Here is a 17,683-nt window from a genome sequence, read left to right as displayed (position 1 = left end):
AAAATAAAATATAATATAAAATATTTTTTAGATACCTCTACTTGTACTCTAAATGGAACCTTGGAAAGCTTTTGCTATATACACCTCTCTGATTTGACAACACTTATTTATAGCAATCCAAAAACTACAGCAATAATAGGGCCACGTTCAGCCGACAGGGGAGCAAGATGGCGATTGTGGGCAGGCAGTATGGGCTTATTTTGCCAAAGAAAACATGGCAGTTGCATCCTGTTTTGCAAAAACCATCAGTGTTTGGGAATGATTCTGATGATGATGATGGGACCTCCATGAGTGAAAGCCTTCAGAGGGAAGCTGCTAAGAATAGCAGGCCGTGAAACAGACCAAACTGGAATCCAGAAGGCCCTTGAAGAAGATGCTACTGTGTATGAATATGACAGTATTTATGATGAAATGCAGAAAAAACAGGAGGAAAACAATCCCACATTGCTTTTGGGGAAAGACTGAAAGCCCAAGTATATTCACAACTTGCTAAAAGCAGTTGAGATCAGAAAAAAGGAACAGGAAAAAAGAATGGAAGAGAAAATACAGAGAGAATGAGAAATGGAAAAGGGAGAGTTTGATGATAAAGAGGTATTTGTGACATCTGCATATAAGAAAAAACTGCGAGAGAGAGCTGAAGAAGAAGAAAGAGAAAAGGGGGCAGCTGCGCTGGAAGCATGTTTGGATGTAATCAAGCAGAAAGATCTCAGTGGATTTTATAGGCACTTATTAAATCAAGCAGTTGGTGAAGAGGAAGTACCTAAATGCAGCTTTTGTGAAGCCAGATCTGGTATAAAGGAAGAGAAATCAAGGGGCTGCTCTGATGAACTAAGTTCAAAAACCAGAGTACCACAAGAGAAATGCATTCTTCAAACTGACATGAAAGTAGAGGAAAACCCAGATGCAGACAGTGACTTGGATGCTAAGAGCAATGAGGATGATGAAATAGAAGGAACTAGAGTGAACTGCAGAAGGGAAAAGGTCATAGAGACCCCTGAGAATGACCCCCAAGCGCCACAGGAATCAAAACCACTCTCAGTCACCTAGTGAAGAAAGAGGGCACAGTGCCAGACACCACATGAAAGGATCACGAACGTCGAGAGGACACGTGAAAAGGGAAGATCAGCACCAACAGAAGCAATCCAGAGACCAGGAGAACCATTACAGACTGTGATTACCAGAAAGGAAGGGATTCTCATAGGCACAGGAGGCCAGTCATAGAGATTCCCATTGGAAGAGGCGTGAACAGGAAGATAAACCAAGGATGAGGGACCAAAGAGAAAGAAGTGACAGAGTGTGGAAAAGGGAGAAAGACAGGGAGAAATATTCCCAAAGAGAACAAGAAAGAGACAACAAAATGATCAGAACCCACACGGTGAGAAAGGAGAGAAGGAAGAGAAAAGCAAAGCAAAGGAAGAGCATATGAAAGTAAGGAAGGAAAGATATGAAAATAATGGCAAATACAGAGATAGAGAAAAATGAGAAGTAAGTGTTCAGTCTTCGGAAAGAAATTGAGACAGAAAGGAAAGCAGCCCAAGTTCTAGGGCAAAGGATAAATTTCTTGACCAGGAAGGATCCAACAAAATGAGAAACATGGCAAAGGACAAAGAAGTAAACCAGGAAAAACCCGCTAATTCTTAATAATCACTGGGAGCAAAACAGAGACTCACAGAGGAAAGGGTAAAGAACAAGAGAGACCACCTGAGGCAGTGAGCAAGTTTGCAAAGAGGAACAACGAAGAAACTGTAATGTCAGCTAGAGACAGGTACTTGGCCAGGCAGATGGCGCAGGTTAATGCAAAGAGCTATATTGAGAAAGAAGATGATTGATGGCTACCCCAAGAGAAAAGATTTAAGGAAGCACAGAAAACTGTAATTCCTGGAACGTGCTGTGTAAAACCATAAAGGAGTATGTTGCCAGTAGTTTGGAGGGCATTTTAAAATTTATTTTCAAAATTTTAGGTTAAAATCAAAAGTCTTACATCTTGGATGCTTGCATGTGAATGTTTGGCTGAATTTATATATAGTATATACTTATCAATACCACATTCTTTGTTGTATTCAAGAACTGCAAGAGTGTACTAATTCCCTGTAGGTACATAATGAGGAAAATTGGCTTCACTACAACCATTAAAAAATAATTTTGGCCAGATGTGGTAGCTCGTGGCTGTAATACAAACATTTTGGGAGGCGAGGCAGAAGGATAACTTGAGGCCAGACATACAAGACCAGCCTAGGCAGGATAAAGAGACCTTGTCTCTATTTAAAAAACAAAAGGCCTGGCATGGTGGTTCATGCCTGTAGTCCCAGCTGTTTGAGAGGCAGAGGCAGGAAGATCATTTGAGCCTAGGAATTTGATGTTACAGTGAGCTATGATCATATCACTGCACTCCAACCTGGGCTACAGAGCAGGACTCTGTCTCTTAAAAAAATTGTTTTTAATAAATAATTTAACTCTTCTAATAATGTTGGTTTTGTTGCAGGAACTACTGTATTTCAGATAAAATATTATTTTATAAATATTGTATTTCAGATAAAATGGATTTGAACAATAGAAAATATACTTTATGTTCTGAAATTTGTATTAAAGTATAAAATGTGGATCATCTTGTCTAAATAGCTTACAGCATAGTTGGCTTAAATGAAAATAAAAAATAGTGATATGCTTAAAAAGTACACCAATAATAATATACAAAGCAACAAAGATGAATATTTAGGATACTTATAACCTGAAAAGGTGGGGAGGGCTATATCTATCATTTAAAATTTTTCTTCTATGAAAGTATGAAGGCATGGCCGCCCATGGTGGCTCACGCCTGTAATCCCAGCACTTTGGGAGACCGAGATGGGCAGATCACCTGAGGTCAGGAGTTCTAGACCAGCCTGGCAACATGGTGAAACCCAGTCTCTACTGAAAATACAAAAATTAGCCAGTGTGGTGGCACGTGCCTATAATCCCAACTACCTAGGAGGCTGAGGCAGGAGAATCGCTTGAACATGGGAGGCGGAGGTTGCAGTAAGCCGAGATTGTGCCACTGTACTCCAGCCTGGGCAACAGAGTGAGACTCTCTTTCTCTCAAAAAAAAAAAAATATGAAGGCTTGACTGGGGCTGAAAGATCTGTTCCCAACATAACTCACTCCTATGAATGGAAAGTTGGTGCTATCCATTAACAGAAGACCTAAGTTTCTCACCACATTGACTTTTCTGTAGGACTATTTGAATATCTTTACAGCATGGCACCTGGCTTCCCGCAGAGGGAGTAACCCAAGAGAGGGCAAGATGGAAGTGATGACTGTTTTGACCTATCCTCAGAAATCTCATTCTGTCATTTCCACCATGTGCTGTTGGTTACACAGGTTAGCCCTATTCAATGTGGGATGGGGTGTGAGTAACCAGGGTGAGAGAATCATTGAAGACCAATTTGGAGGGCGGCTATTTAAGTTCCTCTTTTCTATTAAGGGATACAGATTGGTAACAACCTGCTTTCCTTAATTGTAAGTCTTATTTATAAATTTAGGTGATTGATTTCAAAGGAAAATGTAAACATGTATAAAATGGTCCCCATTAAAATAGAACTTAGCCTATTTCATGTCCCTACTTGTAATAATCTTGTGACTTTAGACATTTTCATTCACGGTCATTCAGAGGACCTGGTCTGGATTAAGGCTTTTAAAAAATATTACTTCAAATTTAACATAGTAATTACATGCCATGCCAAGGAGGATAAGGCTCAGTCCATCTTGTACCTCATGAGGCCCAAGAAAAGTAATTTAGGATGTTTGAAATCTGTAGCTAATCCCCAAGCACGGTTTTCACTGGTTGCTTCATATGTAGGAGTTACCTATTTATCTGTTTTTATTGTTGGCTGTTGTTGTTGACTTGTTCAATTTCTTTTTTTTTTCTTTCTTTCTTTCTTTTTTTTTTTTGAGATGGAGTTTTGCTCTTGTCGCCCAGGCTGGAGTGCAATGGCATGGTCTCGGCTCACTGCAACCTCTACCTCCTGGGTTCAAGTGATTCTCCTGCCTCAGCCTCCCAAGTAGCTGGAATTATAGGCACCTGCCACCACACTCAGCTAATTTCTGTATTTTTAGTAGAGACGGGGTTTTGCCATATTGGCCAGGCTGCTCTCGAACCCCTGACCCTCAGATGATCCACCCGCCTCGCCTGCCAAAGTGCTAGGATTACAGGCATGAGCCAACGTGCCCGGCCTTGTTTGATTTCTTTTATGGTCATATTTATGGTACTTGGGAAATACGGGAGATAACTAAAAAGGTAGGATGATGATTTGGTGTAAACAAATATAGTATTTTCTTTTTGAAAATATTAAAATGAGTTTTAAAATGTAGCCTTTTGGGAGAAGAATAATTTCAAAATATATGGGAAATTTCATTTTAGCTAGTAAAAAAAGGACCCCTTTTAATAGTAAATTGCATGTTCCATAGCTGCAATTAACTGCATTATTGACTGCTGCTTCTGAAATAACTTCTCAGCTCTATTTGACTGCTGCTTCTGAAATAACTTCTCAGCTCTATTTAAATGTTAATTTTTTTCTAAAACCTTTTAAAACATTTTGGGAATTTTGTTGAAAATTCTTCCTATATGATGTATTCTGAAATGAGAATTTCAACCAATGTTTTAATGAGTTTCTTTTGCTTAAAAAAGTTTAATGATTTAAATAAATGTTTCTGAGCTGAAATTGTCTCTTAAGAGTTAATGGTATCTAGTATCAAATTTTCAACATGATATATTCTCACAGCTGCAGTCCTATTTTAGGAGGCTTCTTTAGACAATTATTTCAACCAAACCAACAAATAAGCAAGGTAGATCAATAATTCAAGACTCAACTCTGGAATCTCCCATTGTTGGATTGTCTTTTTATTATTATTAGAAATTATTTCATGTAGAGGGTTTAATTGGAGCCCAGTTTAGGTTTTTTTTTTTTTTTTTTTTTTTTTTGAGACAGAGTCTTACTCTGTCACCCAGGTTGGAATGTAGTGGTGTGATCTCAGCTCACTGCAACCTTGCAACCTCTACCTCCCAGGTTCAAGTGATTGTTCTGCCTCAGCCTCCCAAGTAGCTGGGATTACAGGCATATGCCACCATACCCAGCTAATTTTTGTATTTTTAGTAGAGATGAGGTTTCGCCATGATGGCCAGACTGGTCTCGAACCTCAAGTGATCTGCCCGCATCAGCCTCCCAAAGTGCTGGGATTACAGGTGTGAGCCACCGCACCTGGCCCCCAGTTTACTTCCTAGGAATTTTTTTGAATAGAGAACAGAGAATACTAATGGTAGGTATATTGAGTCCTATTTGTTTTGACAGTGGTACAGACATTTAAAACTGTTTAATAGCTAAAGAATTTCCATTCTAAGTTATTTTTAAAAAGCTGTTTAGTTTTTCTTAGCCTCAAGAAGACCTTGCCTTTTAGCATAACATATATTCCTTAAAATACGAGGGAAAATGTTACTTAGAGAATATATGCTGTGAGATACTGTCATCTCTTCATACCTTTTTTTTTTTTGCGTCTGGCCTAATGGACATATTTATACATTATAAATATTGCTGATGCTGAAACTTCTTATCTCTTGGCTCTTCGGATAAGGCTCATAGAAAGGGTATAATTTGGTGCTTAATAATGTGCCTGGGTTTAAATTTTATCATTTAGTTTTGGGATTTGGGGTAAGTTCCTGCTAATTTAATCTCTGTTTCTTCGTCTGTAAAATGTGGATTATTTATTTATTTCTTTATTTGAGAGAGAGAATCTCACTCTGTCTCCCAAGCTGGAGTGCAGTGGTACGATCTTGGCTCACTGCAACCTCCACCTCCTGGGTTAAAGTGATTCTTCTGCCTCAGCCTCCCAAGTACCTGGGATTACAGGCATGCGTCACCACACCTGGCTAATTTTTGTATTTTTAGTAGAGGCGGGGCTTCGCCATGCTGGCCAGGCTAGTCTGCAACTCCTGACCTCAAGTGATCCGCCTGCCTCGGCCTCCCAAAGTGCTGGGATTACAGGTGTGAGCCATTGCACCTGGCAAATTTTGAATAACAGTACTTACTTTATGAGCTTTTGTAAGGATTAAATAAATCAAGTGAAAGCATTAGCACAGCACTGGCTGCATGTGAAATACCAAAACCAAAGCCTTGAGAGTTAATTCTAGAATTATAGAGTAGACATTTAAAAGTCTCCTCCACAAAGCAAAAAATGTCAAAAACAAAAATTTCAGAATAGTGAAAATGGATGAAAGACTTGCAAAAATTCAGAGAACACTGAATCAAGTAAAATGGCTAAATCTCCATAAGAGCAGTTTAGAAAAAACACTTCTAAATTTCATATGGAACCAAAAAAGAGCCTGCACAGCCAAAGCAAGACTAAGCAAAAAGAATACTGGAGGCATCACACAACCTGATTTCAAACTATACTATAAGGCCACAGTCACCAAAACAGCGTGGTACTGGTATAAAAATAGGCACATAGACCAATGGAACAGAAGGCAGAACACATGATAAACCCAAATAGTTCAGCCAACTGATCTTTGACAAAACAAACAAAAACACAAAATGGGGAAAGGATACCCTTTTCAACAAACAGTGCTGGGATAATTGGCTAGCCACATGTAGGAGAATGAAACTGGATCCTCATCTCTCACCTTATACAAAAATCAACTCAAGATGGATTAAGGACTTAAACCTAAGACCTGAAACTACAAAATTCTAGAAGATAACATTGGAAAACCCTTCCAGACATTGGCTTAGGCAAGGATTTCATGACCAAGAACCCAAAAGCAAATGCAATAAAAACAAAGAAATAGCTAGGACCTAATTAAACAAAAGAGCTTTTGCATGGCAAAAGGAACAGTTGACAAAGTAAACAGACAACCCACAGAGTGGGAGAAAATTTTCACAATCTCTACATCTGACAAAGGACTAATATCTAGAATCTACAATGAACTCAAACAAATCAGAAAAAAACAATTCCATCAAAAAGTGGGCTAAGGACATGAATAGACAATTCTCAAAAGAAGATATACAAATGGCCAACGAACATATGAAAAAAATGCTCAACATCACTAATGATCAGGGAAATGCAAATCACAACCACATTGCAATACCTACTTTACTCCTACAAGAATGGCCATAATCAAAAAATAAAAAAACAGTAGATGTTGGTGTGGATGTGGTGATCAGGGAGCATTTCTATACTTGCCGTGGAATGTAAATAGAGTACAGCCACTATGGAAAACAGTGTGGAGACTTCCTTAAAGAACTAAAAGTAGAACACCATTTGATCGCAGGCAATCCCCACTACTGGCATCTGCCTAAGAGGAAAAGAAGTCATTATTCGAAAAAGGTACTTGGGCACCATGCGTGTTTAATACAAGCACAGTTCAGCATTGCAAAATTTGTGAATCAAAATTGTAGAACCAACCCAAATGCCCATCAATCGACAAGTGGATAAAGAAACTGTGGTATGTATAGGTGAAGGAATACTGTGCAGCCATAAAAAGGAATGAATTAACAGCATCTGCAGTGACGGCGATGAGACTGGAGACTATTACTCTAAGTGAAGTAACTCAGGAATGGAAAACCGAACATCATCTGTTCTCACTGAGGCCGGGCGCGGTGGCTCAAGCCTGTAATCCCAGCACTTTGGGAGGCCGAGACGGGTGGATCACGAGGTCAGGAGATCAAGACCATCCTGGCGAACACGGTGAAACCCCGTCTCTACTAAAACTACAAAAAACTAGCCGGGCGAGGTGGCCGGCGCCTGTAGTCCCAGCTACTCGGGAGGCTGAGCCAGGAGAATGGCGTGAACCTGGGAGGCGGAGCTTGCAATGAGCTGACATCCGGCCACTGCACTCCAGCCTGGGCGACAGAGCGAGACTCCGTCTCAAAAAAATAAAATAAAACATGTTCTCACTGATACGTGGGAGCTAAGCTATGAGGACGCAAAGGCAAAAGAATGATACAATGGACTTTGGGGAATGGTGGGAGGTTGGTGAGGGATAAAAGACTACAAATATGGTGCAGTAATGGTGCAGTATATACTGCTCAGGTGATAGGTGCACCAAAGCCTCACAAATCACCACTAAAGAACTTATGTAACCAAATACTACCTGTATCCCAATAACTTACGGAAAAATAAAATAAAATAAGAAATAATCCTGACACCTCCATATTCTAGGAAAAAAACTTCATCTCCAACTTTCACACTAACTGGTTGAATCTCTCCACTCTATAGAGCCTGATCCAACAGCAACAGCTATTACTGCTGCTTGCAATACTTTTCCTTGAGATTTTTCTGGAAGCATAATGCCTCCTGTGTGTGTGTGTGTGTGTGGGTGGGTTTTTTTGTTTTTGTCAGGTCACCCAGGCAGTAGTGCAGTGGTACAATCATGGCTCACTGCAGCCTTGACTTCCCAGGCTCAAGTGATCCTCCCACCCATTTTTAAATTTCATAGTGCTCGACCATAATGCCTCCTTTGGTTGTAGTTTCTACAGCACACCTTTCAACCAATACTTGGTCAGGGTGGAAGAAACTTCCAAATGCTTGTCCTGCCATGACTCCTGACACTACAGCATGTACTCTGCTCTCACACCCCAAAATTTTTTTATTAAAAGAAAGAGAGCAAATTAAAATCCACAAAACTCACTTCTTTCTCTTTCCTGGGGAATAGTGTCAAAAGGATTGGTACCGATTATTCTTTGAATGTCTGGTAGAATTTTCCTGTGAATCCGTCTGGTCCTGCACGTTTTTTTATCAGTAATTTTAAAATTACCATTTCAGTCTTGCTTGTTATTGGTCTGATCAAGGTATCTAATTCTTAAGATTTAAGATAGGAAGGTTGTATTTTTCCAGGAATTTATCATCTCTTCTGGGTTTTCTAGTTCATGTGCATAAAGGTGTTCATAGTAACCTTGAGTGATCTTTTGTATTTCAGTGGTGTCAGTTTTAATATCTGTTTCTTTTCTTAGTGAGGTTATTGGGGTGTTCTCTCTTCTTTTCTTGGTTAATCTTGCTAAAGGTCTATCAATTTTATTTATGTTTTCAAAGGGCCAGCTTTTTGTTTCATGTATCTTTTGTATTGGTTTTTGGTTTCAATTTTATTTATAAAATTGAAAATTGGTTTATTTTAATAACTAATCTTGGTTATTTCCTTTCTTCTTCTGAGTTTGGGTTTGGTTTGTTCTTGTTTCTCTAGTTGCTTGAGGTATGATCTTAGGTTGTCTGTGCTCTTTCAGACTTTTTGATGTAGGCGTTTAGGCCTATGAACTTTCCTCTTAGCATCACCTTAGCTGTATTCTGGAGGTTTCGATACTTTGTGTCATTTTTGTCATTCGGTTGGAAGAATTTTTAAATTTCCATCGTGATTTTGTTTTTGACCCAGTGCTCATTCAGAAGCAGGTTATTTGATTTCTATGTATTTGCATGGTTTTGAAGGTCCCTTTTGGAGTTGATTTCCAGTTTTATTCCACTGTGGTCTGAGAGAGTGCTTGATATAATTTCAATTTTTAGTATCGAAATATCAGGTACTATTACATTCATTGTGCTCTTTGTTGCCTGTATACTTTGGTTTTTTTGTTTTTGCTTTGTAACTTGTATTTATTTATTTATTTATTTAGTCTTGGAGTTTCACCCTTGTTGCCCAGGCTGGTCTTGAACTCCTGACCTCAGGTGATCCGCCTGCTCCAGCCTCCCAAAGTGCTGGAAAGTGCTGGGATTACGGGCATGAGTCACCGCACCTGGCCCCCCCTAATTATTTTAATTAGAGGATGTGGTGGTGTGTACCTGTAGCCCCAGCTACTTGGGAGGCAGAGGCAGGAGGATCACTTGAGCCCAGGAGTTTGAGGCTGCAGAGTTATGGTAGTGCCACTACAGCTTGGGTGACAGAGCGAGATCCTGTCTCTTCCAAACAAAACGCTCTAGAAGTTTTCTAAGTTGTTGTGTTTTTTTTGTTTGTTTTTGTTTTTTTTGTTGTTGTTTTTTTTTTTTTTTTTTTTTTTTGCTTAGCTGGCTACCCTGTGGTGTTTCCAATTGTTTTTTAATGAGCTGTCAGAAGATTGGAATTTCATTTGTAGAGTTATGGTAGCCAAAAGCACGACTGTCTTTCAGTTATGCAAAAGTTAATCAAAGCTACATACAAGGAAATATTTCTTAGAATAGCAACATTGAGCTTATTTTGTTGTTTTTGTACTAAGTTTTGCTTCATTATAATCATAAGTTATAATACTTGTAAGTACTCTATGGATGATAAAATTCTCCTCCTCTTTTTAAAAAATGCTTCTTCGGTTGTTCTTATTGGTGAACTATAAGATGTAGTATTGCTGATCAGACACGGTGGCTCACACCTGAATCCCAGCACTTCGGGAGGCTGAGGCAGGCGGATCGCTTGAGGCCAGTTTGAGACCAGCCTGGCCAACATGGCAAAACCCCATCTCTACTAAAATATAAAAATTAGATGGATGTGGTGGCGTGCACCTGTAATCCCAACTACTCTGGAGGCTGAGGCAGGAGAATCACTTGAACCTGGGAGGTGGAGGCTGCAGGGAGCCAAGATCCTGCCACTGTACTCCAGCCTGGGTGACAGAGTGAGACCCTGTCTCAAAAAAAAAGAGATATAATTTTGCTTTTCTGTACGTTCTGTGGATTTAAGTAATTGGATTCAGAATGAACTAGCTTGTTAAAAGTTTTACTCTTTTTAACAACTGAATTTTGAAATAAAATGAATTCAGATTTTATTAGCTATAAAATCCTATTGAATGGTTTTTATGGTTTAATCAAATTTATTGTATTGATGTTAGCAAAATCCTATTTTCTTTCTTTTACAGTTTATCTTCTTATATCAGTGTATTCTGCTTTTTGGTTTTCTGGATTTTTGTTTTGTTTTGTTGTTTTTGAGACAGGGTCTGGCTTTGCCAACGAGCCTGGAGTACAGTGATACAATCACAGCTCACTGCAACTTCAACCTCCTGTACTCAAGTGACCCCCACCTCAACCCCCTGGATAGCTAGGACCACAGGTGCTTGTCTCCACACCTGACTACTTTTTTAAAATTTTTGTAGAGACAGCGTCTTACCATGTTACCCAGACTGGTTTCAAACTCCTGGGTTCAAACGATCCTCCCAAAAAGTATTGCAATTACAGGCATGAGCCACTACACCTAGCACCTGTATTCTGTTCTAACCCACTGTGCTCTTAGCTTGCAGAACACAGAGAAGTACGGCATACCTACAGCCTGGAGTCCCTTTGTCACTGCCCATTTTACGAGGAAGCCATGCATTTAGTTGAAGAAGGAAAAATTTACTCCAGAGTACTGAGGTACCATTTCAGTTTTGTTTATGTTTATGAAGGATATTAAGGTGTTTGTGTGGTACTTATTAAAAATGTTTATGAGAATAGGAGAAAATATGTTTTAGGTCCAAGTAAAGAAAAAATTGTTTTACGTGTTCTGTCAGTATTGAAAAAACATGTTTTATATTAAGGTCCTGAGGTTAAGCCTTGTTTGAATCCAAATTTATAGTAGGCTTGATCTTGAATGTAGTTTAACAATTGTCTCCCCTGTTTATTACATAGAACTGAAATGTTGGAGTGCCTAGGAGACAGTGATTTTCTTGCCAAACTTCACTGTATTCGACAGGCTTTTCAGGTATTTTTTTTAACATTAAGTGACTTCACCCAGCCACTCATCCCCACCCTCATGCTGTAGAGTCCAGTGCAAATAAACAGGACAGCTCTTTGCTCTTGATTATCCCTATTCCTAATGACAAATATAAAGTCCACTAAACTTATTTTTCCTCCCCGCTACCTGCCTTCATTTGTTTCCATATTTCATTATCCTCTCCCACGACTTCCCAGGCCCACCACACTTTGTCAAAACAGGATATTTTGATACTTCAGGAGTGTAAAAATAGCTGCTTAAAATAAAAACCTTCTTTCTTATTATTAATTAGTATGTATTTGAGATTTGAGTCCATTATAAAATTGATTTTCTAAAAGAAAGTAAAATATATTTGTTTTCTTATATTTTGGGGCTATAGGAAATTTATTTGAGACTTTGTAATATTATGTTGAACAGAATTTAAATTCAAATTTAACTCCCTTTAATCTTTTGGCTATAGATAGTTTCAAGAGTTCTTTTTATTTTAGGAATTGAGGACTTTCTCTGTGAGCTGCCTGTTGAAATAGCACCACATGCGGTGCATTCACTGTTTTGGATGATTTGTGCTATTAAGTTGAATGTCCATTCACATTCATTATAGGTCTCTTTTTTCTTTGGGGATGAATATTTTTTCAGGTAATTCTTTCAGAGTCAGCCAACAGGATATTCCTCGCTGAGAGTGGAAGGAAAATTTTATCAGCTTTAATTGTGAAAGCACGAAAGGTAAACTTGTTCTGTTGGCAAGTTTTACCATTTACAAAAGTTGTTTTACCCTTTGAACTGAATGTTAAGACGTTACATTTTGATAGAAGAAAAGTTTTGTGGATAGTTGCAAAGTTTCACATTTTAAGAATAAATAACCCAAAGGGCATTAAGTTATGCTTGGGTTGAACTAGCTATAAAGTCCACACTATTTCAACCAAGTTGTTTCTCATAAATTATTTCCATTTTGCCATAAAGTCTGTAAATGTCATGGTGAGAATTATCACTAGATCTGCTGCGATAGCCATCACTATTGTTATTACTAATGCCTCCTCTTTTATTCCCTCAATCCTGTTCAGGAAGAGGGTTACAGGAAATAGTGTAAGTCTCAGTACAATATAAATTGAACTGCCTCATCTTCATGTAGTAGAATGAGGCAGAAGCAATGACAAGAACTTCATTCAGACTGTAAGGAATCACCTTACTTTATGTAAGGTTTGTCCAGATGATGAGAAAACAAAACAGGCCTTCCCTGAGCCATCTGCACACCTAGCTTTCAGACTCAATCCCTTTGAACTTTAATTCTTTCATTTATATAATAGAATTACGTTTATATTACTTCATTTCAGAGGGTTTTTAGGATGATTAAATAAATTATAAATGGGAAAGCAACTTAAAGAATAAAGTGTTAAGAAGCATAAAGTGCTAAGTATATGTAAGATGATACTATTAATACGTGCGATTCCCAATGTAAGTCTTGTGTTGCTTTCTTGGCCTTCTCATGACAGATAAACTTAGTGATTTGAACTAGGGTTCCTCCAAAAGAAGCAGAACTGCAACAAAAACCTCACATAATGTCTGCTATAACCAGATTTTCGTTTTAAGGACTGACCAAAATAGGCATACATATTTGAGTAATAAATAGTTTGCTTGTGACATTTTACTGACATTCTTTATCTTGGCTTCTGCAAAATGTTGCAACAGCAAAGTAGTAAACCAGATAAATTTGGCATACCTTTAAAATGTATTTTAGTTCAGTTACCTAGTAGAATTAAGATCCACCAGACTTTCTTGAAGAGTAACTTTCTTTGTAGCTTGTTATAAAGTTGAGTTTAGGGTTAAAATGTGTTTTCTTCTTCAGAATCCAAAGAAGTTTGAAGATGTTTTTGATGAAATGATCTATTTTTTAGAGCAGACCGATCACTGGGATAGTACTGAAATGGAACTTGCTGCTAGAGGGGTAAGTTCAAGTTTTTTGTGATATTTATTTTTTTAGTTATTTGAATGTAATTTTATATGAGTTGAAACTACTGTTTCATTGTCCTTGTTAAATACAGTAAAGCCAATTGTATGGTTGTGGGACATCTTTTTTTCTGACAGAGTCATCAACCACACTCCTTATACATTGGGGCAGTAGTTGTAAATTGTTTTCTGACAAGCCTTTTTTGCTGTTGTTGGCTCCTTGCTTCCTTCCCTCCTGTCCTCCTTCCCTTGTTCCCTCTCTCCCTTCTCCCCAAAAGTCATTGGCAGACCCCTAGCAGGGGAGGAATGGTGGCCTATGCAAGGACAGCTTTGGGTGGTACAACAGCAGCAGCTCAGTAGGGCTGGGGAACTGACTGTATACACAGGACTGAACAAATAAGTATACTGAGAAAAATCAGAGCCAGCTTCTCCCTGTGAGAGAAGGGAGGTATAAAAAGCTGGGATTGGAATTGGAGCTGTCAGTGTTAGTTCACGGTTTAGAATATATATGTAGATACAGATACAGAAATAAATATAGGTCCAGACGTGGTGGCTCACGCCTGTAATCCCAACACTTTGGGAGGCTGAGGCAGGCGGATCACCTGAGGTCAGGAGTTCAAGGCCAACCTAGCCAACATGGCAAAACCTCGTGTCTACTGAAAATACAAAAATTAGCTGGGTGTAGTGGCTTACGCCTGTAATCCCAACTACTCGGGAGGCTAAGGAATGAGAATTGCTTGAACCTGGGAGGTGGAGGTGGCAGTGAGCCAAGATCATGCCGCTGTACTCCAGTCTGGGTGACAGAAAGAGACTTTGTCTCAAAAAATATATAGATATAGATATCGGCCAGGCATGGTGACTCACTCCTGTAATCCCAGCACTTTGGGAGGCTGAGGTGGGCGGATCGTGAGGTCAGGAGTTTAAGACTAGCCTGACCAACATGGTGAAACCTGTCTCTACTAAAAATACAAAAATTAGCCAGGCATTGGGTGCATGCCTGTAATCCCAGCCTGGGTGACAGAGCGAGACTCCATCTCAAAAAAGAAAAAGAAAAAGGAATGAATTTAGGGCTGGGCGCTGTGGCTCACACCTGTAATCCCAGCACTTTGGGAAGCCGAGGCAGGCAGATCACTTGAGGCCAGGAGTTTGAGATCAGCCAGGCCGACGTGGTGAAACCGTGTCTCCACTAAAAATACAAAAATTAGCCAGGCATGGTGGTGCATACCTGTAATCCCAGCTTCTCAGGAGGCTAAGGCAAGAGAATCACTTGAACCCAGGAGGTGGGAGCTGCAGTAAGCCAAGATCGTGCCAGTGCACTCCAGCCTGGGTGACGGGGCAAGACTCTGTCTCAGAAGCAAAAGGAAAAAAAAAAAAAGAAAGAGTTTACAAGGAGCTGAAAGGCCTTCTAGGCAGAGAAAACAGTGAGTACAACAAATACATGAATAATCTTTCCTTTTCTAGTGTTCCCTTATTCAGGAAATGGAATCAGCATCCATTTACTTCTGCAGGCCAGCAACCTGAGACTCATCCTTCACCTCTCCCTGATCCTCACCCACTTTATCATATTCATCTCTAAGTTCGTCAGTTTTAACTCATAAATGTCTTTCAGTTTCTTCAGCTTTCCTCTCTTCCTGTCGCCCCTCTTGGCCTAAGTACCTGTTGTCTTTTCTCTAGGCTACGTCAGTCGTCTTTATATTTCCTGATTCCCTGCTCACTCCTTTCCTCCCTGCATTCATTCTTTCCCCTCTCTGTTTCATTCTCCACTTGTCTGCCAAAATGATACAGCACAATATACTTTTTCCTTTATTGTGCTTCACACAGTTCATAATTGGATATTTGCAGGATTATTTTGTTGCTGTTTTCCCCATTATACTCTAGGCATCTAATTTGCTTACTCTAGAAGTCTGAGCCCCTGGTACAGCATGTAGGATGCAGAGTGTGTATGAATGAATGAAAGAGCAAGATGTTCATGATCTGGTGGGGAAGACAGGCACATATACCAGTAACTAAATAACAAGGTAGAATGAGCATCCTGGATGTTATAATAGAAGCATGAACAGAGGACTCCTGGAATAGAGGGGAGGAGAGATTATTTTCACTTGAGATCTAGAAAGGAGCAGCGATAATGTGAATCGGAATTTTTAGTGGTGAGCTTTCATATTTGTCTCTCCTTATATTTTTTATTTTTGAATAAGCTGATTTAAAAAAAAACCCTGCTGTTATAAAACCATAAAGCCCTGGCTCAGATTTTATTTCAGCTCTATGTAATAATAATTTTGTTTTAACTCATAATTTAATGCAGGTGAAAATCTAAATTTTTATGATGTTGTTCTGGATTTTATATTAATGGATTCCTTTGAAGATTTGGAAAACCCACCCACATCCATACAGAATGTAGTAAATAATCGATGGCTAAACTCATCCTTCAAAGAAACAGTAAGTGGTGGTTTACTTTTCTCAGCCTTTTAAGTTTGATTAAAAAGTGTGGCACATATACACCTTGGAATACTATGCAGCCATAAAAAAGGATGAGTTAATGTCCTTTGTAGGGACATGAATGCAGCTGGAAACCATCATTCTCAGCAAATTATCACAAGAACAGAAAACCAAACACCGCATGTTCTCACTCATAGGTGGACACTGAACAATGAGATCACTTGGACACAGGAAGGGGAACATCACACACCAGGGCCTGTTGAGGGATGGGGGAAGAGGGGAGGGATAGCATTAGGAGATATACCTAATGTAAATGATGAGTTAATGGGTGCAGCACACCAACATGGCACATGTATACATATGTAACAGACTTGCACGTTGTACACATGTGCCCTAGAACATAAAGTATAAAAAAAAAAAAAGAAAAAAGAAAGGGGTCAGCCAGGCGTGGTGGCTCACGCCTGTAATCTCAGCACTTTGGGAGGCTGAGGCAGGTGGATAATTTGAGGTCAGGAGTTTCCAATATGGTGAAACGCTGTCTCTTCTAAAAATACAAAAATTAGCTGGGCATGGTGGTGGGCACCTGTAATCCCAGCTACTCGGGAGGCTGAGGTGTGATAATAGCTTGAACCCAAGAGGCAGAGGTTGCAGTAAGCCGAGATCGTGCCACTGCACTCCAGCCTGGACAGCAAGAGTGTAGCTCTATCTCAAAAAAAAAAGTCCAAACTGGATAGATTGATAAGATTTACATATACATCTGTCTGTGAAATAATGTATGGAAGCTGAGCTCATCCTTTGATATTCAGCTCAGGCATATACGGTGTAACATCTTCAGATGAAATTCTCTTTTCAGCGTCTGTTGTTTTTTGTTCTCAGACCTGTTTGACATTGGTTTTTGTTGGGCTTTAAGTGTGCACCTGAGAGCAAAGTAGTGTGGATATGTTTTATGATGCAATTTGGATACCTTTAAAAAAATGTTCCAGTTGGCAATTTCACAATTATTTTGGAACTTACTGATATTAAACTTACAAGCATTTTAAATAAATTCATTTTTCCTCAATTAATATGTTTTAATAATAAAAGCTACATGTTTTCCATTTCTGTAACTGATTTGGTAAAGTGAGCTTGAGCAAAGCTGGGTCATGCCAGAGTAGGGTCAGATTTTTCTTTTTTTTTTTTTTCCTTCCTGGCATCACCTCCAAGGGTCAGATTTCTTCAGGATCCACTGGGTGCTTTTGTTCTGTCGCGGTCATATTTCCTAGTTCTTTATTTGGATCAAACTGTTAGCTCTATTCACAAATATTCCAATAGTACTATTCTTGAAAAAAAATTACTTTAGACCAGGTGCAGTGGCTCATGCCTGTAATCCCAGCACTTTGGAAGGCCTAAGTGAGTGGATTACTTGAGCTCAGGAGTTTGAGACCAGCCTGGGCAACATGGTGACACCTCGTCTCTAGAAAAAAAAAATACAAAAATTTGCCAGGTGCAGTGGTGCGTGCCTGTAGTTTCAGTTACTCAGGAGGCTGAGGTGGGAGGTTCACTTGAGCCTTGGAGGCGGAGGTCGCAGTGAACCAAGATCACTCCTTTGCACTTCAGCCTAGGCGATGGGAGTGAAACCCTGTGTCCAAAAAAAAAAAAAAAAAA

At 39.3% G+C, this 17,683-nt stretch overlaps 1 protein-coding gene and 1 pseudogene across 1 annotated transcript in view; both read left to right on the top strand.

Annotated features, from left to right (window-relative positions):
* MIGA1 (mitoguardin 1) overlaps positions 1 to 17,683 on the top strand; it is a 97,989-nt gene that overhangs the window by 71,567 nt on the left and 8,739 nt on the right. The window contains exons 9-13 of the mRNA XM_017877398.1: positions 11,201 to 11,319; positions 11,575 to 11,647; positions 12,296 to 12,382; positions 13,503 to 13,605; positions 15,906 to 16,039. Of these exons, the coding sequence (XP_017732887.1) occupies positions 11,201 to 11,319; positions 11,575 to 11,647; positions 12,296 to 12,382; positions 13,503 to 13,605; positions 15,906 to 16,039 (516 nt within the window). The remainder of the gene's footprint in view (positions 1 to 11,200; positions 11,320 to 11,574; positions 11,648 to 12,295; positions 12,383 to 13,502; positions 13,606 to 15,905; positions 16,040 to 17,683) is intronic.
* Positions 165 to 1,900, top strand: LOC108533033 (nuclear speckle splicing regulatory protein 1 pseudogene; annotated as a pseudogene).

This window comes from Rhinopithecus bieti, unplaced genomic scaffold, assembly GCF_001698545.2.
Source record: "Rhinopithecus bieti isolate Rb0 unplaced genomic scaffold, ASM169854v2 scaffold_10654, whole genome shotgun sequence".
Taxonomy (NCBI): Eukaryota; Metazoa; Chordata; class Mammalia; order Primates; family Cercopithecidae; genus Rhinopithecus; species Rhinopithecus bieti.
The sequence above is the reverse complement of the archived record's forward strand: the minus strand, read 5'-3'. Positions and strand labels throughout refer to the sequence as shown.